Source organism: Arachis duranensis, chromosome 6, assembly GCF_000817695.3.
Source record: "Arachis duranensis cultivar V14167 chromosome 6, aradu.V14167.gnm2.J7QH, whole genome shotgun sequence".
Classification (NCBI taxonomy): Eukaryota; Viridiplantae; Streptophyta; class Magnoliopsida; order Fabales; family Fabaceae; genus Arachis; species Arachis duranensis.
The window spans coordinates 92,993,943-93,018,386 of record NC_029777.3 but is presented as its reverse complement, the minus strand read 5'-3'; the positions used below and the strand labels follow the sequence as shown (position 1 = coordinate 93,018,386).

Sequence of the window (24,444 nt, the reverse complement as noted above, 5' to 3'; positions counted from 1 at the left end):
AATATTTTTTAATAAATTTATTTAAATTATACTACAAAAAATATTTTATCCTATGCAAAACAATTTAAACAAAAATGGCTTAAAAAATGTTAGGAGTACCATAAAAATTTGTAATGTTCTAATAACTTAAGTAAATATATGCATGTACTCAAATTTTAAATAAAATACTCTACATAGTCAATAATAATTTAGAAATGAAAGAAAATATTTTATTCTATACAAAACAATTAAAAAATATATTTTATTCTAATACAAAATAATTTTAAAAAAATAGCTTAAAAGATGTTATGAGTACTATCAAAGTTTGTAATATTCTAGTGATTTAGGTAAATACATGATAAATATATTTTTTAATTGTTTTGTATTAGAATAAAATATATTTTTTAATTGTTTTGTATTAGAATAATATTTTAAATTATTATTGACTATGTAGTATAATTTTAAGCCATTTTTTAAAATTATTTTGTATTAGAATAAAATATATTTTTTAATTATTTTGTATGGAGTAAAATATTTTCTTTCATTTCTAAATTATTGTTGACTATGTAGAGTATTTTATTTAAAATTTGAGTACATGCATGTATTTACTTAAGTTATTAGAACATTACAAATTTTTATAGTACTCCTAACATTTTTAAGCCATTTTTGTTTAAATTGTTTTGCATAGGATAAAATATTTTTTTGTAGTATAATTTAAATAAATTTATTAAAAAATTTATTAAAAAATATTCATGAGCTATTAAAAATGGACAAAAGAGTATATAGAATTCGAATTGCTAACCATATATTCAAAAAAAAGTGATTCGAACTTCTCCATGCGTAATTCGAATAATGTATGAAATAAAATATATATTTTTTAATTTTTAAATTATTAATTTTTTAATAAATTTTTTAATAATTTTTTAATAAATTATTAATCTTTGAACAGCATAGGAATTACTGTGTGTAATTCGAACCTAGCTGGTTCGAATTAATGTGTGCGTGTGTTTGTGTATAATTTGAACCCACCTGGTTTGAATTACTGTGTGCGTGTGTTTGTGTATAATTCGAATCCAGCTGGTTCGAATTATGTAAAAATGAAGTTCCAATTTAACTGATTCGAACTATATATAAACGTGCATTGGTAAATTTATGAAACAGTTTTTGTTTTGGCTGATCAGTGTAAAATTTTGCTCCTCTTGACTTATTATTGTGATTTGTCCACATTTTAATGAGAAAGTATACATATAATATAAAACATCTCTCAAAATTAAACATGCAAACAAAGGAAAAAGACAACAACAATAAGCTTTCCACTTAGTAGCAATACAATATAATTGAACCCACTACCATTTTGTCTCATGTTAATCTTTTTCCTATGTCATTCTGAGTTTGTTTAACTACTTTAAAGTTAATGATTTAGTGTTAATTACAAAAAAGTAATAACTAGATATAAAGCCTAGAAGCATGGGACAAAATAATCCCAGACAATTCCAACCATGTTGTACAGCTGGTGGGTTCATCAATGTACTGTGTTGTCTGACGGCTGTTTTCTTATGATCAATAACATGATTATTGTAATTCTGAAATTAGAGGTATACTCTTACATGTGAAACAATATTTCTATTATTGAAGTTTTAAAATTTTTTATAGAAGCTATATATTAATTAATCTCTTTTATAACACGGAATATTTTTTATAGGTTTATCTATCTTGTGTTCTAAACACACATATTAAATTTGTAAATTAAAAAGTTTATATAAATATAAAAAATTTAAAATTTTTAATATATTTATTTTATATTTATTAGTAAACCGAAGCTAAATTTTTACTTTATTATATACTAGTTGACTATAGAATGACTCCCTCACTAGCTCTTTCTGAATATGCCATGTAATTTATATGCTAGTTTTTAATTAATTTAATTTGCTGGAATAGGATGAGGGTTAAGGTGCCTCATATGAGTCATCACCCAATTGGGCAAATCAGCCACAAAAGCCAAAAAGCCCTTGGCTATAGCACTATATAGTACTAATAAATTACTGGAAATAACATTTACTCGTATTTTTTATATCAATCTGACTAGTCAATTTAAACAACGTTTTAAAATTATTAAAAAGTAAAATTCTTAATTTTTAATAATAAAATTTTAAATTTATAATGGCTTTTAAAAAATAAAACTTCAAATTTTTTAAAATAGAATTTTATCTCATTCCCTTTTTATCAGATTACTGTGTTTCATTTTTAATCGTCCGTCGTGTTATTATTGTATTTTTTGTCGTAATTCTTCTGTACGCTACACAGGACTGACCTACATCAAAATATATTCTAAATTTACAAAAAAATATGTAAAGTTTAATAAAAGAAACATCTCAACATAATAATAACAATATATATTTCAGCTTTTACAAAATAAACATCCTAAATCCTAAGTATAACAAAAACAATCCCAAATTTAATAAAAGAAACCTTTCAAGTTAAATAGAAAGAAACATCTAGAGTTAATTTAACAAAACTAAACATTTTAAGTTTTACAAAATAAATATTTCAAGTGTAACAATTTTTTTTCAAATTTAATAAAAAAATCCCAAGTTAAACAAAAAGAAACATCCCACAATTAGTTTAATAAAATAAAACATTCTAAGTTTTAAAAAAAAAAAAATTTCAAGTATAACAAAAAAATCTCAAATTTAATAAAGAAAACATTCCAAATTAAATAGAAAGAAACTTTTTCATGTTAAAGGTTCGATGGAGTCTTACAAGACCTTGCATGCATAGCCGCACATCGCAGCAAAGAGAATTAGAAGTAGGAAGAATGATGACGCCGTTTACGAGGATCGGCAGCGAACTCCGATAAACTAAACACGACGTCGACAGAGGAGGTTTTGCAATTTTTATATTTGCTTCTCTAAAATTTTATACAACGACCACGTTTTATATAAATATAGAGAGGAAAAAAATTAACATTGATTTCGTTTTTAAGACAATCTAGTATGATTGATTTTCAACTAGTTTATTTAAGTAAATTATCGAAGATATGACATTATGAATTCAAGATTTACGGATGCCAGCTTTAGTGGATTCACAAAGTAAAAAAGTAAATCTTATTAATAAAACAATTGCGAAGATTTTTAAGAACAATGCTACATGACTAACAAGTATTATCATTTCTTGTCAGTACTTAGTCGGTAATAATTTGTACCCATATTTATAGAGATTTTGTACATAATAAATATGTAGTTTGCATCTATGTTTAATTGTTTATCAAAATTTTACACACATGAACCATTACTATTTGCACTCAAAATTTTTAAAGTTTGAACACATAAATTAATAAAATTTATCTGTTAAAAATAATTTAGTATTTATATTTACCAAAAGATGAGCAAAATTATTACTAAAAATTACTAATCTCAAAAAATTTCTCTTTTAATAATAATAATAATAATAATAATAATAATAATAATAATAATAACAAAAATAATAATAACTATTATAATATCAACAATACTGTTTAATAATTATTATAAGGGTTAACCACCAAAAACGTCCCCGAATTATTCAAACGCTGACAATAATGACCTCCACTTTTATTATCGACAAAAATAACCTTTAAAAATTTAAAAACGTGCACAAAATACCCATCCGTCAAGAGAGGCATATTCCGTTAACGGAAAAACATACGTGACGCTCTCTCTCTTATTTCTTCTTCTTCCTCACTGAGTATCTCCATCCCCCATCTCCCATCCCCAAAATGAATAACCCTAAAACCCCAAATTTACTCCCATCCCCCAAATCTTCTTTCTCACCGTGTATCCTCATCCCCCATCCCCAACCCTAAAATCCCAAATCTCCCAAATCTCTAGCTCTTCTCCTCCCGATGCCATAGCCACAGCTCTAACTTTGTCGACTTCTCTTTGCAACACCAAAAGATACAACACAACAGTAAAAAACTACACCTAGAACTACAACGCGAGCACGATCGGAATGGAAGAGAAGCTTGACGGTCGGAGTTGGAAGGTGAGCGCCACAACCAGAACTGAAAGGCGAGCACCGTCAGATCTGGAAGGCAAGTGTCGCCGAGTCTGAAAGGCGAACTTCACGAGTGGGAGTTGGCTCCCAATTCTCTTTCCTCCATCATTCGTCACAACAACAACCTCTGCCTTCTCCTCTATTTCGCTCACTGTCGTTGACTTAGCTATTCACTATTCGCTTCTGATTTTGTTTCAATTTTAAATCTGTTGTTGAAATCAGAGTGAGTTATTATTGGTGTTGATATTGTTTTTGTTGTTGTTGTTGTTGTTGTTGTTGTTGTTGTTGTTAACGGACTGTGAGAGTGGGACAAATTTTTAGAAGGATGACCATGGGATATGGTGGCGGCAAGATAGGTGAAGGTTGTAGTTTGAGTTTCAGATTGGGGTGAGATTCATGGTGTTACAGCAAGTATGAGAAGATGGCGACCATGTGATGGTGGCAAGGGTGAGGATGAAGGTCAGGTAATGGTTCATTTTTGGTGGGCTTGAGGGATTTGAAAGAGTGGTGTCGAGTGGTGTAGTAGCTGTGACGGAAGAGAGAGTGTCTCCATTTATCACATCAGACATTTCCGTTGACAGAATATGTCTCTCTTGACAGATGGGTATCTTGCGCACGTTTTTAAATTTTTAAAGGTTATTTTTGTCGATAATAAAAGTGGAGGTCATTATTGTCAGTGTTTGAATAATTCGGGGGCGTTTTTGGTAGTTAACCCTCAAAATAATAATATTTTCTTATAAAATTTTAACACTTTATAAATTTATACTCTCATATAATTCATGCCATAAATACATTAGTAATAGGAGCCCACACAAATATCACATGATTTAGTTTTTTTTATTACTTTTATCATTAATAGTTCATGACTTCTTATCGATCCATTATTTTATAATGAATTTTCATACTAAGGCCTAACCATTGAAGTTTTGGAATTATCCACTCAAAAACACTAATAATTTTTTTCTTTTAAATAAAAAGTCCACATGATATACACATTATTTTGGTCAGTTTATTTACTGTTTTGTCCTGCAGTAATCACTAACAATAAGAGCCTATCACTCTAACTAACAACTTGTACCAACTTTCTACATGTCATGTGTTCATTGGTCAGTCAAAATTTGATCACTCTTAATCATTATAACCTTAGCCACCAAAGACCTGACCAATATAAAATTTACCAAAACCAAAACTAGAAAGAGGCATTATGTGAAGGTGATTAAGCGCTTGTTTGGACGTCATTAAGTTGATAAAAAAATATCTTTTTATAAAAAAAAAATTTTAACGTGTTTGGTAAATTTCTAGTAGTAAAAGTAAAAGTACTAGAGAAATTAAAAAAAATCTTTTTTGAGAAGTTATAATTTACATATTTTTTTAAAAGTCTTAAAAAAAATATGTTTTTCACATAATAAATAAACAAAAAAGTACTTTTATTTGGTTATACCCAAATATAATTGATTAATAAAAAGATCTTTTTGCATGAGTTATTGGTGCACGAAATTGTTATCCCTTGGCATGGCTCCAAAAACTTGGTGCGCAATACCATGATTCACACGTCTCTTCACAACTTCGCACAGCTGACCAGCAAGTGCACTGAGTCGTCCAAGTAATACCTTACGTGAGTAAGGGTCGATCCCACGGAGATTGTCGGCTTGAAGCAAGCTATGGTCATCTTGTAAATCTCAGTCAGGCAGATTCAAATGGTTATGGAGTTTTGATAATTAAAAGATAAATAACCATAAAATAAAGATAGATATACTTATGTAATTCATTGGTGGGAATTTCAGATAAGCGTATGGAGATGCGTTATTCCTTCTAAATCTCTGCTTTCTACTGTCTTCATTCAATCATTCATACTCCTTTCCATGGCAAGCTGTATATTGGGGATCACCGTTGTCAATGGCTACCTTCCATCCTCTCAGTGAAAATGGTCCTCTACGATTTCTGTACGGCTAATCAACTGTCAGATTTCTCGTATCGGATGAAAAATACCAGGCACAGCTACCGCATGGCTAATCAGCTGTTGGTTCTCGATCGTGTCGAAATAAGATCCAATGATCTTTTTGTGTCTGTCACTACGCCCCACAGTCGCGAGTTTGAAGCTCGTCACAGTCATCCTCCCAAATCCTACTCGGAATACCACAGACAAGATTTAGACTTTCCGGATCTCATGAATGCTGCCAAATATTTCTAGCCTATACCACGAAGGTTCTAATCTCAGATTCAGATGCCCCATTGTTAGAGGGGAGTTGATGTGAATCATTGATTAGAAACCCAAGAGATATACACTCAAGCGATTGCAGATAGAACGGAAGTGGTTATCAGGCACGCGTTCATGAGTGAGAATGGTGATGAGTGTCACGAATCATCACATTCATCAGGTTGAAGTGCGAGTGAATATCTTAGAATAAGAATAAGCTTGAATTAAATAAAAGAACAATAGTACTTTGCATTAATACTCGAGGAACAGCAGAGCTTCACACCTTAATCTATGGTGTGCAGAAACTCCACCGTTGAGAATACATAAGTGATGAAGGTCCAGGTATGGCCGAATGGCCAGCCTCCCATAAAAGTATAAGATAGCATAAAACTGATCAAAGATGTTGATCTAAGGACTAAACGTCCAAAGATGTCTAATACATAGTAAAGGGTCTAATTTATACTAGACTAGTTACTAGGGTTTACAGAAATAAGTAAATGATGCAGAAATCCGCTTCCGGGCCCACTTGGTGTGTGCTTGGGCTGAGAATTGAAGCTTTCATATGTAGAGACTTTTCGTGGAGTTAAACGCCAGCTTTTATGCCAGTTTGGGCATTTAACTGCAGCTTCTATCCTGTTTCTGGCGTTTAACGCAAGAATATGGCAGGAAGTTGGCGTTTGAACGCCAGTTTGTGTCGTCAAAACTCAAGCAAAGTATGGACTATTATATATTGCTGGAAATCCCAGGATGTCTACTTTCCAACGCAATTGAGAGTGTGCCATTTGGGTTTTTATTGCTCCAAAAAATCTATTTCGAGTGCAGGGAGGTCAGAATCCAACAGCATCAGTAGTCCTTTTTCAGCCTCTGAATCAGATTTTTGCTCAGGTCCCTCAATTTCAGCCAGAAAATACCTAAAATCATAGAAAAATACATAAACTCATAGTATAGTCCAGAAATGTGAATTTTTCTTAAAAACTAATAAAAATATACTAAAAAGTAGCTAAATCCTACTAAAAACTACCTAAAAACAATGCCAAAAAGCGTATAAATTATCCGCTCATTAATTATCCAAACATAAAATTACTTTTACTTTTCTATAATATCTTTTAAAAAAAGATAACTTAAAAAATATATTTTTTAGAAGCTCACCCAAACAAACCCTAAGTAGGGTCCATTATAGGCTCGATCTCAACCTCTTTTGGTAGAGTGGAGGCAGCATTGGACCAAACAATAAACCCTAAAAGAAAATATATATATTTTTTCAATTAATTTATTTTTTTAATTGTATGTTATTGTTTCACTTGATTTTTGATAATCTTAACAAGGTGTCGAATCAAGTTTGTATTACGATGTTAATTCGGAGAGCAGATATGACTCCTTTGAAAAATAGTGGGCTTGACTCAGGAATTACTTAGCGTTGGTATCGAATCTTTGTATATCAAAATATTTGTGATAAACTACAAAGCAAGAAAATAGATAAAGCAAAGTAAAACTTGGAAATAAAAGTCTTAAAAGAAAAAAATTAAAATAAAACAAAGTAAAGAGAAAAATAATAAGGGAAAGAAATGAAACAAATAAAAAATGTAAATGAACTAACAAGTAAATTGAAGTTTAAAATAAATGAAACAAACTGAAAATAAAAGAAAAATTAAGGTAATAAAATTAAAATGAATAAAAGAAAATTGACTCCAGACACTCACATGCACTTGCACTCTATGAATTTCCTTAGCATTAGTGTGATTTTGAATTTTGCAGAATTTTGTGTGATGGTATAATGTTCAGATTGAAATTCCTTTTTCACTTCTGCATTTCTCTTATTTATAGACCACAAGGACATACTTGTAGATAGGGGTGATCATGGGTTGGTTGGTTCAAGTTTGGGATAAAATTAGAACCAAACCAATTGAATTGTAATGAGTTCGGTTTGGTTTCAAATTTACGTTTTTTGTGTGTATGTATCTGAACCAAATCAAACCAATTAAGAACGGATTAGTTCGGTTCCGATAATTAGGTACCCGATGAAATAGAAATTAAAAAAAACGAACCTTTTATCTTAAAAATTCTGTAAGTATAATAAACATGTAAAATTAATAGAAATAATCCAAATATGTTAAACACAAAACACATTAAAAATTAAATACATTAAAATCTAAACATATTAAACACTAAACACATTAAAATCCAAACATGTTAAACACCAAACACATTAAAAACTAAATACAAAGGTGCAACAAAAATAATCCTTCAAAGGAATAATCTTTCAAAGTTTTCACTCCATAATCCTTCATTCCATCAACCAAGCATGTTTAAGATGAGTTGTGACCTTCAAAAAATCAGCATATAATTAGCTAATGTCAATATATAAAATTGATTAATTGAAAGTAATTCCACAAACAAATAATTAGTGAAAAATGTTAACCTCAAATTGTTGTAAACAACATCAACTCCAATGACTTGATTAGATATTGTTAAAGATGAAAGTTCTACACTAACAATAATTAAATTATTATTAGAGACTCAACAATAACAACAATTACATAATGATTTAAAAAAATATGATTTAAAAATAGTTATCTAATTTAAGTTTTTCTTGGTCCTCAAGTTCTTTCTTTAAATCATGCATCTTCTTTTGAGTCCTCAACCAATTTTGTGAGGATTTAGAGACTCAACAGTAGAAGAACTTAAAGAACTTTTAAATTGGTCAAGCACACGACCACTAATACTAAATGCCGACCCAAAAGACACGGTAGAGACGGAAATAGTCAACAAATCCCTAGCCATGTGAGCAAGTGCATAATACTTCATTGATTTCAACTTCCACCAGCAAAATGTCAAAAACGGGAATGTTATCCTCCATATCATCTTCTATGTATCTTTCCAACTCATTCCTTTTGACCTCACCTTGCTTTTTTTTAACCTTCAATCTAAAATCATCCTCGAAACCATCTTCCTCTTCATTTGCATTTTCACCACCAACTCCATGATCATGAGAGGCAATGCTATAATTGAAACTACCAGAAGAACTTTCATTTAAAAGGAGATACATCATAGAGTAATACTCAAGTGGCTTATGAATGATATCCTTCAACTTTTTTAACACATCTTTGGCTTAATTCAACCCATACACCCGATTAAGATAAAATTCAACATACCCATCCTTGTATCGAGGATAAAGAAAAACAACCACAAAAAAAATAATTTATACCATCACCCTCCTAATATTTTTCTAGTTTCACTTTCATTTGTGTCGCCATCTTTTGCAAACCAACATCATTACTCTTTCTCCACTTATTCAAAATTTTTTGAATGTCACACAATTTATTGAAAAAATTATTATATATAACTTTCAAAGAACCAAAAAAAAGTAAGAGTTACATCATAAAATATTTTCAAGAACTTGACAAATACACGTGTCCTTTTCCAATTATTAGCATCAGGAGGTCCTCCTTCATACTCAAGCGCCAACAAATAAAATGAGTCTTGATAACTAAGCCTACTAAAAGCCGATTCAAACTTTTCAGCAGCATCTAGCATCAAATAGGTAGAGTTTCACCTAGTAGGCACATCTAACACTACCATAGCCTTACAAGTTATATTAGCCTCTTGAAGGCACCTCTTAAAAACTTGCATTCTACCAAGATATGACCTAACAAACTTGCATGCAATTCTGATTTTACTTATTGAGCTATCAATCTCCTTTATACCATCATCGACAATTAGATTTAATATGTGAGCACAACATTTCATATGTATGAAATTCCCATTTAATAATGTTGACCCATTCCAATCATTGATGCCTCTAAATAAATATGAAATTGTAACACCATTAATATTAGCATTGTCAATAGTTACACAATATATTCTTCTAATACCCCACTTTTGCAAGCATTGTTCTAAGACGCTCTCTATGGTCTCACCCTTATAATTAGTAATCAAACCAAAATTCAATATTTTTTTTATGCAATGTCCAAGACTCATCAATATCATGCAAAGTCACGCACATATAATTTAAATTCTGAATTGAGATCCAAGTATCAATAGTAAAAAAAATGATTTGGTAATTTTCAAATAACATCTTTTTCAATTTTTCTTTCTCATATCTAAACAAAGCCATACAGTTTCTAGCAATTGTGAAATGTGAGGGAACCTTAAACTTAGGTTGTGCTTCACTCATAAATTTTCTAAAACCTTGAGCCTCAATAAATTTTAAATGAAGTTCATCAACAATTATTTTTGCAAGAGCAAGACGAGTTTGCTCTTGATTAAAATCAACATGCTTCATAGCAATCGAATTAGGGTTATCCTCAAATTGGCTCCCAAGTACAATAGTTTTCTGTCCCTTTTCAACTTGCTTATGAGGATTTTTAGTGCAAATTCTTAAATATTTATGCAAGTTTGTTGTACCATGACTAGAACTATTGCATGGATATTTTTTTTATAATAGTTGCAACAGGCTTCTTTAGGAGAACTTTTAGAAAAATGAGCCCAAACACTACTAGGTGCCCTACTGGGTTTATATTTTACTTCTTTTGGAGGCCTACCAGTAGCTCCAGTAGTTTTGGTCTGTGTTTATGCATCAGGTTCTGATGAAGGTTTTGAGGTAGGCAATAGTGGGGGAGTTGGACTTTACGATGTTTCACCAAAAATACCATCGTCAATGGCAGTGAGAGTGGTTATACTTGGAGAAGAAGTGCTTCCAACAACAGTGTCACTTACAGGGTTAATTTTTCCATTTTTAAACCTGCAAAACATATAACAGAGGTACAGAACCATCACAAGAACTCATAACAGTGAAAATTGAAAAAAATTATCAATAAGAACTAAGAATTTATAATTTTAACAAAAAATTAAACAGACCAAAAAAGTTGAACAAAAAAATTATCACTTTAACAGATAACATAAACAAAAATGGAACAGAAAATAAAACAATTAATACTTTAACAGATAACATAAACAAAAAATTAACGCTTACCTGACCGGAGAAGACAATGCTAGAGGAAGCTGGTTGCTGGAGAGGACGACGCTGACGGAAGACAAAGCTAGCTACTGGAGAGGATGATGCTGATGAAAGACAAAGTTGGCTGCTGGAGAAGATGACATTGATGGAGAAGACGATACTACCGCTACCAGAAAAGATGATGCTGACAGTCCCACAGACAACGATGCTGACAGAGACAACGCCGACAAAGACGATGTTGACGGAGATGCCGACGACAGAAAGGAAGCTAATGCTGATTTGGTCACATGAGTAACGGTTTGAGGATTGAGAAAGCTCTGCTAGGGTTTATTCCATGGGGTGAGGGCACCGCTGCAGATTTCTATGGGTTAGAGTTATTGGGTCAGAAACTCAGAATCATTAAATTTTTATTTTTTTATTTCATTAGTACATGGTCGGGTCCACAGGTTGGTTCGGGTTCCGCACTCCCAGAACCGTTACTCGGACCAATTACTAGAGAGAGTCATTGCTTTGGTTTGGATTGGACCCAATTACACGTTGATTTCAGAACCAATTTAATTGGTTCGGTTCGAGTTCGGACAGGTTATCGAGTACCCGATATCCGTGATCACCCCTACTTGTAAAGTATTTTTCTCTTCCCACAATCTAGCTTCCTCCTATTTCTCAGGCCACGACACTTCCTTGACCATGAAGAATCTTGACTCTCAAGTTTGACGTCTCACATCTTCTCTTACCTCAGTCTTCAAGCCCCACGTTTCATAAAGTGCTTTTGGATAAAACCACGTGTGATTATCTCATTTCGACTTTTAGAAGTCACTAACTCAACTCCCTCTTTTAATTATTTTTCTTTCCACTTTCTATTATAAGTTGAACTCTTATGCTAACTCTATTATCGAACAACCTATGTGTTATAATACTTCAACCTACATTCTCATGGAACAACCACGTGCTATGATACTTTGATTTACATATTATCAACTCACCTATTATAGTGGTCAAAACGACCATGATCGAGTTATCTGTGATGTCGAGTTATCTGTCATGGAATCCCTGCATTCTTTAAGCCAAATGGCATGACTAGCCATTCGTAGCTGCTAATAGCTCCTAAGCATCGAAACACCGTCTTTGACATGTCTTCTTGGGATATGAATATTTGATTATATTCCGAGTATCCATCCATGAAGCTCAGAAGTTTGCTTCCTGCTGCAGAGTCGATTAACATCTTTGCAATTGGCATGTGATACTCATCATTTGGAGTAGCTTTATTCAGATCCCATAAATTAATACACACTTTTAGCTTTCTATTTTTCTTAATTACAAGTACAATATTAAAAATCCATTCAACATACCTAGCTGTTCAAATGAATCCAGCTTTTAGCAATCGTTCGACCTCTTTTTTTATTTTTTTCATGATTTCAGGGCCAAAATGTCTTGGAGCTTGCTTGATAGGTAGAGTGTTCTCAAGGATAGGAAGCTTATGCTTGACAAGAGATCTATCCAATCCAAGCATATCCTCATATTGTCAAGCAAAACAATCTTGGTATTCTTTCAACACCTTTATTAACTCCTCTTTGAAATCAGGGTCTAAGCATTTACTTACATAAGTAATTTGACCTTCTCCTCCAATCTCGACTTCACCGAGAGGATCTTGTACTTCAACCTTTCTATTAGGCAAATCTTCTGAAAATAAATCAGACTTCTCAAACTCTAAGGAGTTGAGATCATATATACAATTTAGTGTATGTTCACCTGTGCACTCCTTCTTCTCAGTCATGTAGGTTGATAGTCGAGTCCAATCGCTCGATATATCTATTAAGTGGATTTTGTGGCCAAGTTCTCTTTGGCCTTAGGGACCAACTTCATGCCATGAGTCCCAACATAGCAACTTTTGATGAGAGTGGGGTCAAAGGTACTCATATCAATATCTAGTAGTCGAACACTAATATGATATTCTTTGAAGTTGGCATTCATCTGTTTGACATAGCAAGGGTTGTCATTAGCTTTGATCTCTTCAATCCTTCCATCCTCATCCCAAAGTACCAATTTCTGATGCAAGGTCAAGGGTATTGCCCATACTCCATGGATCTAATCTCTTCCCAATAGCATGTTAAAAGTTGCTTTAGTATGTACTACTATAAATACTGTTAGTCGTTCGACATTTCCTACCTTAACCCTGAGTGGGATTGTTTCAAGGGCTCTTGTCGACTTACTATTGAATTCAATGACAGCCAAGTTTGTTTCTACCAGATCTTCGACTGTCTTTTGGAACAAAGGTAGCATACTTTTAGGTAGTAAATTAATCACTGCTTCTCCATCAACCAGGATGCAATTGATCATAAGTCCTTCGATCTTAGCTTTAATATGCAAAGGTCGAAGATGACCTTTGGTTCATCAAGTCTCTCGAACAATCCTTCTTTAATCAATTCATTCTCGATAAACCTGCATTTGTCTCCTAAAATGACATCATCACAATCTCCTTTGAGACAATTCCAAGTCCCTTCAGGGTTACCCTAGAAGTCAAAAGTGAGAATAGACATCGTGGCCACATATCCAAAACTAGTTTCTCAAAACATCACATCTAGGTCATCTTCGAATTCAGAGTAAAAAAATTTTGTCAATGCTTCCTCCTTTACTTTTCTCTTGAAAACTGGCTTGGTTAACGAGGTTTCATTCGACTCGCCTTTTGACTCTTGGCCTTTAATTATCAAGGATGTTTTATCCTTCTTCTGTTCTTGCTTTTGAGGTAACTTACCCTCTTTGGTCAACTTTGGATATGGACCCTCTATGTTGACATAAGCACCTTGTTCTTGAACTACAGCTCTTGTAATGAAGAGAACAGTATCCTGGAAGTTGTGTCGAGATCGGGCTTGACCACCACCTCTTCTGCATGTCCCTCGTAAAAAAGAACCTCTCTTTTGGTTTCCAGCCCAAATTTCAAAACCTTCTCTTGAAACGTTGAAATTATAATTCTTCGAATACTTTGGAGCATCGTTCTGCACCCATTTATTATTTGACACATTAGAGGGAGGAACTCTAGTTCTATTTGATACTCCTTGGGCTTTCTGATCGATCGTGACGATAGTGCACATCTATTGTTTGACAGGCATACTAAAAGAGTCTCAATTTTTTACTTACCTACTTTAATTGGACTTGCATCAATTCTTCTTGGTAAACTCGCTCTCTACTTTTTTTATGAGATTCAAAAGCCTTAGCAACTGATGTGTTGAAAAGAGCACTGCATCGAGGATATACGACGACATTTCCTTCTTCTTCCCTTTGCCTTAGCAAAAAATCCAACAAATCTTCTCCAGCTTTTAGATAGATCGGTCTTTCTGTTTTGAACATATCGAGTTCGAACTGATCATCTTTTTCCCCTGGGCTCGACAGAGGCCATGTTGATCAAGAAAGTCATTTTCTCTGTTTCAGCAAAATTCGACGTGACCTAGAAAGGATCAGAATCTACTTTTATTTTAGGCTTCTCTGCAAACTTCAGTCGACAATCTTCAATAGCCTTTTGTATCAAGTTCCTGAAATGTAAACAATTATTAGTATAATGCCGAGATACTTGATGAAATTTACAAAACTTCTTATTTTTTATTTCAGAAACAGATGGCATCCTCTTCCTTTCAAGGTGTATAAGTTGTTTGTCTTTTAATAACATGTCAAATATTTGTTCATCTTTTGTCGAATCAAAAGAGTAGTTTCTTCGTCCTAACAAAGAAGTTTTATCTTTTGCTAGATTAAGAGATCGACACACATATGGGGTCCATCTTTTAATTATGTAACAAAGGCAGATTCATTATTCAACTTTTTCTCACTCATACAGTCAACATAATTTACTTTTTTGTTAAAGAAAATTTTACTTTTACTTGACTCTAGTTCCTCTTTTTCTTTGTTTAGTTTTTCAATTTGCTGTACTTTATCAGCTATCTAAGCCAAATATAAAAATTGTTGGTTTACTAATTTCTTTTGAATATTGAAATCGAGATCATTAATGGCCATCTTGACTACTTCAAATTTAGGAATAGGAGTAAAATAGTTGTTTCTCATATTCTTAAATCGTTAAAGTAGTCGTCGATTGACTCTGTATTTTCTCTCTTCACTGTGAATAAATCAGACAATGTTACTTTCATTTCACCTCTAAAGAACAGATTATAAAAACTTCTTTTTAACTGAACCCAATTATGGATCGAGTTAGGTTGCAGGTTTGAAAACCAAGTAAAGGTATTCTCTGTGAGAGAAGGAGGAAAGTATCTCATTTTCAAATATTTATTACTAGCTATTTCTCCTATTTCTACTGTGTAACGAGCCACGTGCTCGACAGTCGATTCTCCACTCTCACCTGCAAATTTGGGAGAGACTTTGGAGTTTTGACTCCTCTGGGAAATTCAGCTTTTAAAACATAATCGAAAAAATGAGATATGAAGTAGGATTGATTTGTCAGCCTTATATTCAATCCTGCTCTATTTAAGATTTGTTTGATAGCTTAGATTATATTTTGACCATAGGTTTGAGTAGTATTATTTGCTCTAGCCTCGTTTAATATCATGTTTGGGTCATCTCCCCTATTTAACATTTTAGGAGGATTATTGACATTCATCCTACCTACGGGTGGTACAAAAGGTCGATTAATTGCTTCTGCAATGTCATCAACTCGTCAAGCAACTTGCTCTATTCTAGTATTGTTATTCTCTATAAGAAGATTCAACACTGTAGTCATCTGCTGAGTAAGTATATTAACTAAATTGTGATAACGGTCTTCGATTTGCTGTCTGAATACGGCCAAGGATTCGACCGTGTTAGGAGACGACATTCCGATAGAAATTTGTCTCGACATTTCTGGAAAAATTGAGGTACGTGTTCCACCTACCGGTAACTTTGTTACCCTTATGTCTTGTGTCGAAAAGTCATTTGGCATTATTGAGGTAGGTTGTAACATAGGAATTGACCCTAAATATGGAGGGTTATTCATCAAATATTAATAAGCATTGTAATTTGCCCTATTAGAGTTATAATTAGTTGGTATACCCACTGTGGGTAACCTAGAGGAGGTGCTGGATTGTACAAGGGTTTCTCCTTGTAGTGGCTGCGCCTCCTGTATATCCCATATTGGAATTTTCTAATGGTAGAAAATAATTTGGAAGTAACCCATATGGGGGCCACGTTGCGGGCATAGTCGATGGAATTCTCTTTGTGATGACAGGGTTGATCCTTCAACCTGAAGTGCCTGTTGATGGGACAGTCTCTACCTCAGGACCTCTCGTAAGCTCCCCAGTATCATTATTCGATGTATCAGTCAAAGTTGAGGCTTTATCAGACATTATTAATTTACCATAGCGTAATCGCATACACAGCTTGATACATTAGCTTAACCCAGGGTCCCATTGGGCATATGCCAATTTGTTTTACTTAATTTTTTGTAACCTCGATAGGGTGTCGAATCAAGTTTGTATTAAGAATTCAGTTCGGAGAGTAGATATAATTCCTCTGAAAAAGAGTAGGCTTGACTCGAAAATTACTTAACGTTGATATCGAATCTATATATGTCAAAATATTTGTGATAAATTGTGAAGAAAATAGATAAAACAAAGTAAAAACTTGAAAATAAAATGTTCGAAAGAAAAGAATCAAAATAAAACAGTGTAAAGACAAAAATAATAAAAAGAGAAAAAATAAAATAAATAAGAACTGTAAATAAAATAACAAGTAAATTGAAGTTTAAAAAAATAAACAAAAGATATTAAAATATTCAAAAAAATGAAAAGCAATAAAATGAAACAAATTGAAAATAAAAGAAAAAATTAAGATAATAAAAATAAAATAAATAAAAAAATTAACTCCAAACATTCACATGCATTCGCATTGTTTCTATGAATCTCTTTAGCGTCAGTGTGATTCTGGATTTTGGAAAGTTGTGTGATGATATAGTGTTCAGATTGAAGTCCCTTTTTCACTTCTGCATTTTTTTTATTTATAGACCATGATTTAGCTTGTTCCTATTTTTCAAATCACGATACTGTTTTGACCATGAAAAATCTTAACTCCCAAATTTAATGTTCCACATCTTTTCTAACAAATCTAAATAACTTTGTTCTAATAAGTCGAATCCTTATACTAACGCTCTTATGGAATAACCAATTATCTCATTAATATGTGCTATAATTTTTTATAAGTTAAAAGTTAAAAAAATTATTTATAAAAAATCTTTTTAACAAATCTAAATAATTTTGTTGTAATTCATGTACGTCGAACCAGCGAGAATATTCCATGATCTTCTTAAAAACTTAAACTATATTTAAAATATTTTTAATTTTAATTTTATTATTAATATTTTTTTATTTTTTACAATATTTTCTAATTGAAAAGACAAAAATTAATTCGTGGTTAATTAATAAATTATTGTATATATAATGTGAAATTCAAATTTTCCATGTGTGAACTAAAATTAACTCCTTAACTTAATTTGATTAATTTTATCGTTAATATGATAATACCTCTGAAAGAATATTGTCAAAAACAGTTAAAGACATGTTGACAATGATTTTATTTGTTGGTTTGTTCTATCCGTGAATATATATATATATTAGAAGGGTAATATAATATGACGAATAAATATTATTATTTTTTATTAGTACTAACATTTATACTAATTAAATAATAATAAAAAATATTAAAAATGACTAATCTCCAAAAATTTCTCACATTAGAATACTCGGTATAATTACAATATCAATACATTTACGGTGTGTACGACTAAGAAATTGACATATATCTCTTTAATTAAAATTAAATATTTAAAGAATTAAAAAAATTAAAAAGAAAATTCTAAGTCATTAATTGATAAAAAAAAATAGTAAAATATTATAATCAAATAGAAAGAAGAGTACCATAACAAATCTCTTTATAGCTCATCAGAGGAAGAATCGTTTTGAAAACAAACGTTTTCTCATCCTTCCATAAATACACTCATCAACCCTTTCATTTCATTCTCTCTGCTTTCAAACCTGAGATCTGTTAAAAGGTCAACTCATCTTTATTTTCTTCTTCAGATCTTCAACGCAAACATGCTCAGAACATTATTATTAGCAAGGTTAATTATTAGTTCTTCACTCAACTTCAATAATGTTTCATTCCAAACCATGTCCATTTTGAACCTTAATTTTAATTTGTTGGTCAACGTTTTCTTTTCTTTTTCATTCTAGAATTCATGAAGTTTAATTTCTTTTCCATTATTAGTATATTAATCCTCATTTAATTTTATATATTTTTTAAAAATTTTCTTAAGGAAGTTGAAGCTCGCTACCCTTAGCAATGGTTTGAATCAAGAAGGCAGCAGATTCTATGCAACGGTTGGTGAAAGAAGGTGAGTCTCATTATTATATGGTTTTCCTCAAACTTATTATTAATTCAATTTTTTTTTTGAAAACTTCTTGGTTAGTGATGTTGTATATATTTAGCTATAGTCCAATTCTTCATTTAATGAGTGCAATTTTCCAAAGTTTTCGTAAAGGGAAAAAATGAATTATAGGAATACAACCAAACTTTAATTTATAGGCTCCCTTAGCTGATTTTAAAGTTGAATTATACATATACATGAAACTTGAGTCAGTTTTCAACTTAAAAAAAAAAAAAATCTCTTATGCATATGTAAGAAATTGTCTTTCTTGAGCATCTAAGCAGTGTACTTAGCTTTGTCTCACGCCAATTCTGTTTAAAATTTTTAGATTATTTTATTCAGTATATATGTCATAAAGCTTTATTTTCGGATTTCAAATTAAATAATATTTTTTATTACTAATGGATAAAATAATTGTTTCTGATTTTAGCAATACGTTTGCACAGGAGAGAAAAAAAAAAACTAGTTTTTGGTAGAGAAGTAGTTCTTGACTTCTTGCCATTTCCCTTCTATCTACTTCTTTGAATATTGCAATTGTTAAGACAATATAATAATGGATTTATCTTTTTGTGACCTAAGAGCACATATTAAAATTATAAAAATTTAAAATTTTAATATATTTATTATATATTTATTAAATAAAAATATTTAACATTTTTTACTAATAATAAGCATACTATGTTAGCTATAATAATTATTAAACAAAACGATAATACTAAAAAAAAAATCAATCTACACAACTTAAACTTATTTTATTTAATATTTATTTATTACAACATGTATTAAATAAAGCCAAAGATAATAAATTTTGACCATAATATTTTTTATTATCAAACATTTTGTAAACTAAAATGGTGTAAAACCAACATAGAAAATCTATCATCATTATTTTAAGTAGCTTTTGAAAGATTAAAAGACTAAGATTGAGAGACATATACGGAAAGACAGAAATTGAAATAAGTCTCAGTATTGTATTTGGTGTAATGTGGGAGGCCGAGATTGAATTAAGAACGAAACTCTAATTTAATTTACATAAATGATAAAATTAGAATTAATTAATTGAAATCAGGGTATTTTAAGTAAAAAATATTATTAAAATTTTAGTCTCTGTCTCAAAAAATTTCAGTCCCCTGTGTTCCCACTTTTTAGAAGTACTGACTGAAATTTTGGAGATAGAGATTAAAATTTTAGTGTCAATTTTTGAGCCAACAAACACGATACTGAATCCCAGTTTTCCAGTTTCTCTGTCCCACTATTTCAAAACAAACGCTATTTTAAAGATTTTGTTAACATGTGTAATATTACTATTAGTAAAAAAATTTTAATTTTTACTTTAATAAAATATATAATAAATACATTAAAAATTAAATTTTGCATGTTATTTTTTGTAAAACAAAATTAATTAATAGTTTTAACATATATTTTAAAAACACATATATATTAACTAAATTCTTATTTTAACTAATTCATATTCTTTACTATTATTCATTAGCGTTGACAATGCAAAAAGCAAAAGCCGTTGAAGAATTCATACATATAATTTAGTGCAGTTTAAAATTGTGACTTGAATTGATGAAGTAAATAGCGACATAGAAATTAATTTAAAGAATGGGAAACAGAATTTGCGTGAAGCACATGCATCAAATTGTGCTATTTGCATGTTCTCGTGCTGCTCATCTACCAAACACAAACAGCTCTCCCCTCATCTAATTGTCCAATTAATTCTTTTTCAAAACGTGTTACTTACTTAATAACTGATTCTTGTAGATTCTCTCCAACTAAACATGAAGCATAATAGTACAAAATACAAATGTATACTTATGTATAAACAAATCCCAAACCCCTTTTGTATTTTAGTTATACTAAAAAATACGGACATTTTTTGAAATTATTGTATTTGTGTATCAGATATATTTTAGATATAATATTTATTTGAAATTCATTTTTTATGAGTGTTTTTTTTTATCTAATTTGTCTTAATAAAAACTAAATAATATTTTTTAGGCATGTTTCTACATATTTAAATACTATTACGTATTAATATGTCTAACTTTATTCTTAATTTATATTCTTAAAATAAATTTAAAAATAATATATATTATTATTTATACAACAAAAATTATTTTAAATATTTTATATAATAAAAAGATACTAAAAACACTTAAAAATTTTATTATATTTTGTATGAGCTTACAATGGATCAAAATTCATGTGTTCATGTATTTTGTATCTAGTGTCACTACTTCAATATAAGGAGAATCAGAATTACAATGATGATGTAAAGTAAATCAGTTATCACTTATTGTGTAATAAGTCATCTAATTTGGATTTTTATTTTCAATATTTTTAATTATTAGTATTTTTTGAAAATAATATAAATAGTAAAAACAAATTTTGTTTTCTATTTTCTTTTTTATAAATTACAAAAACGTCAAATAATGAAAATGAGAACACAAATCATCTACTCATCAAATCTTATCCTTAGAAACATAATTAATCCATTTCATTCTAGAGGTACCGGTAAAAGTACTAAAAACTTATTTAAAAAGTTAGGAATTAAAATCTACTTAAGAATTGAATTTTTTTTCTTGTTTTAGAATAATTAAAAATGAATTATTTAAATTTTTTTAACAATTTTAATTCTCATTTTTTTTCATTTATAAATCAGATAAAAAAAATATAATTTTTAAATCCATTCATATATTCTTTAAATTTGAATTCTATTTTATTAATATATTATAGCCATTCTAAATTATAGAATTAAGTTTTAAATAAAAACAGATTCTGATTTTTCTCATTCCAAAACTCAAATATAAGAAGCTAAATATTGAAGGGCCAAAGTATTAGACACTTTGACTAATTTCACATTATTGTTAAAAAAAATTTAATATATATATCCTTCTATCCTTCACTTATAAAAGGAAAAGAAATAGAGAATACATCTTAGTTAAAAAAACTTTCATATATCTAATGTCGTTTTCTGCTTTGGTAAACACATTCAGAATCATAATTTGTATGAAAGTGGTAATGGATTTGAATCGTTTAGAAATTAGAAACTTAGAATAGATCAAGAGCGATAACTTTCTTTATCATTATGTATAAACTATTTTTTAAAAAAAAAAAAGAAAAGGACGTAAAAAGTCAAATATTTTGTTGTAAATGAATTAAACTTTGGAAGCAAAAAAGACGTCTAAAGGTGTTCCACTTCCACTTATATGGAATGTGGAAACTTAATCAAATCTTGTTGGAAGAAAAAGTTGGTCCACGACATCATCCTCTAACTTTGCGAAAAAAAAAATATGCTTTTTGATTTAGACGTTTAAGATAAAAGCTGATGGAATTATATTATATTATTTATTTGATGGATATGCCATCATGATTGATGAGTCCATTGCGCTTCCATTGTCATCATTTCGAAGTGATTTGCTTTTGAATTTTCCAGTTGAAAAAAATAAAAAAGATTTTGGTAAGATTATTATTAGTGAAATTTTACAATTTTTTTAATAAATATAGAATAAATATGCTAAAAAATTATTTTTTTATATTTTTAATAAAAAAGTTTTTAATTTGTAATCTTAATATGTGTCTTTAAGATAGATATTAGTTAAATAAAAAGTTAAAGATAATGTAAGTAAAGAAAATTAGTAAAATAATAAATAATATTTTAATTATTTCTGAATTCATTATTTTTATCTTATATAAATCTCACTATTTTAATTTTATTATGATTAAAATTTTATTTTATCACTTTTTAGCTTGAACTTTATTCTTTGCTATGCTTTCTTTTTTTGTTTCAAGATAATTTTCTTTAAAATATAGTTAATTATCTATACTTATATATGGAGATATGAAAAAGAATTAGATGCACAACTTTTTTATAAATATTTTTTATCAGATATAATTCTTAAAAAAATCTATTCTATTATTTTTAAAATTCAAACTAAATTTTTTTAGCTAGATAATAATTATTTTAATTAATATTATATTTATTTATACACATATTTAATAAATAAATATGAATTAATAAACAATTGAATACAATAATCAGTACATGCATGGTAAACAAAAATATTGAATTTTCTAGGTTGGTTTTCACATCAAAGTTATCTATAAGAATTTTCACCTTATTTAATATACCTGATTAAATATATTCTAGACGATTATTTTTGTAAGTTATACTTTATGCTAACATCTGCTCTATTATTATTATTGAATTTTAATGTGGACTTCGCTTTAAGACTCAGGTTATTATTATTATTATTATTATTATTATTCACTATAAAAGTGTGTCGGGAATTAATAAACATTCTACTTTTGTTGTTGAGAAATGTTATTTTTTAGTTTCACACTTTTTAAAGTGCACACATTCCATTTTAAATACAGTGCTTTCATTGTTTTTTTTTTTCTTTCTCCTCTTAAAACTAAATAGCAAAAATATGCATTTAAGAAAAATACCCTAAAAAGGTAGTACAAATAATATTCCTCTTATGTATTTAAATATAATATCTCTTCCTTTGAACACTCGCTATGATTGACAATGACTTCATTGAATTTTTGGTTCACAAAAATAAACCACAAAAATAAAAATAAAAATAAAATTCAGGCTTGAAGGAAAAGTGGCAATCATAACCGGGGCAGCAAGTGGACTTGGCAAGGCCACAACCCAAGAATTTGTGAAGCATGGGGCCCAAGTAATCATTGCTGACAAAGACACCAATCTAGGCCCACAAATAGCAAAGGAGATGGGCCCATTAGCCCAATTTGTGGAGTGTGACGTCACCATTGAGTCCCAAATAAAAGAAGCTGTAAACGTTGCCATGACCAACTATGGAAAACTTGACATAATGTTCAACAATGCTGGCATAACAGGCCCATCAATCCCACCAAGCATAATAGATTTGGATCTTGATGACTTTGATAGGGTCATGAAAACCAATGTATGGGGCATGGTTGCGGGTATAAAGCATGCGGCCCGTGTGATGGCACCAGTGTCATCAGGGTCCATTTTATGCACATCAAGCATAAGTGGGCTTTTGGGTGGGCTTGGGCCTCATCCGTACACAATATCAAAGTTTACAATACCTGGGGTAGTGAAGTCAGTGGCAAGTGAGCTTTGCAAGTTTGGGGTGAGAGTAAATTGCATCTCCCCAGCCCCAATTGCAACACCCATGTCGTTGGCCCAAATTGGCAAATTTTTTCATCATTTAAGTGAAGAAGAAGTAAGGGAAATTGTGGGTGGGCTTGGTGAGTTAAAGGGCTCAAAGTGTGAGGACATTGATGTGGCCCGGGCCGCGTTGTTCTTGGCATCTGATGATGCAAAGTATATATCAGGCCATAACCTTGTTGTGGATGGAGGGTTCACATGCTTTAAAAGCTTGAACTTCCCTTCTCATGGTTAAATAAATAAATTCTCTTATTCATTCATGTAATTGTAATGTTTTATAGTTTTTCTCTTAGTGCTTAAACATTTTCTTTGATTTAATCAACAAGACATTTCTTCTTATGACAGGGCAATAACGGTAAAATATGTTTTTTGTGATATTTATTAGAAATTTTAAACTTAATTCATAATATTTAATTTAGTCGACGGAGACAAAGCTTACTCTGCTCCGAATCCCAAAATCCTTTCCCTCTCCTTATTAATGTGAAGAATATTTTGTCCTACCCTCATTTTTCGTTTCCCTATGACCCTAACAATCTTTATTGGGATTTTCGAATTTGACTAAACAAATGAAAAATAAAATAAAAATAAATAAACACACACATGAGGATACAAAAAAGTACCGCTTGTTTAAAACAACAAATTATTAATGCTCAAAGTCAAACATAAGCCGAAGACATGTTACAAAGCTTTTTTCTTCTATAAGACCCACTCTAAATAAA

The 24,444-nt window shown here is 30.4% G+C and overlaps 1 protein-coding gene across 1 annotated transcript; it reads left to right on the top strand.

Annotated features, from left to right (window-relative positions):
- The first annotated feature begins 18,085 nt into the window (after window positions 1-18,085).
- Window positions 18,086-24,064, top strand: LOC107494659 (momilactone A synthase-like). Its single transcript, XM_016115699.3, has 3 exons — window positions 18,086-18,255; window positions 18,451-18,528; window positions 23,165-24,064. The coding sequence occupies exons 1-3, from the start codon at window positions 18,230-18,232 to the stop codon at window positions 23,958-23,960; spliced, it is 900 nt and encodes a 299-aa protein (XP_015971185.1). The 5' UTR covers window positions 18,086-18,229; the 3' UTR covers window positions 23,961-24,064.
- Window positions 24,065-24,444: the final 380 nt, after the last annotated feature.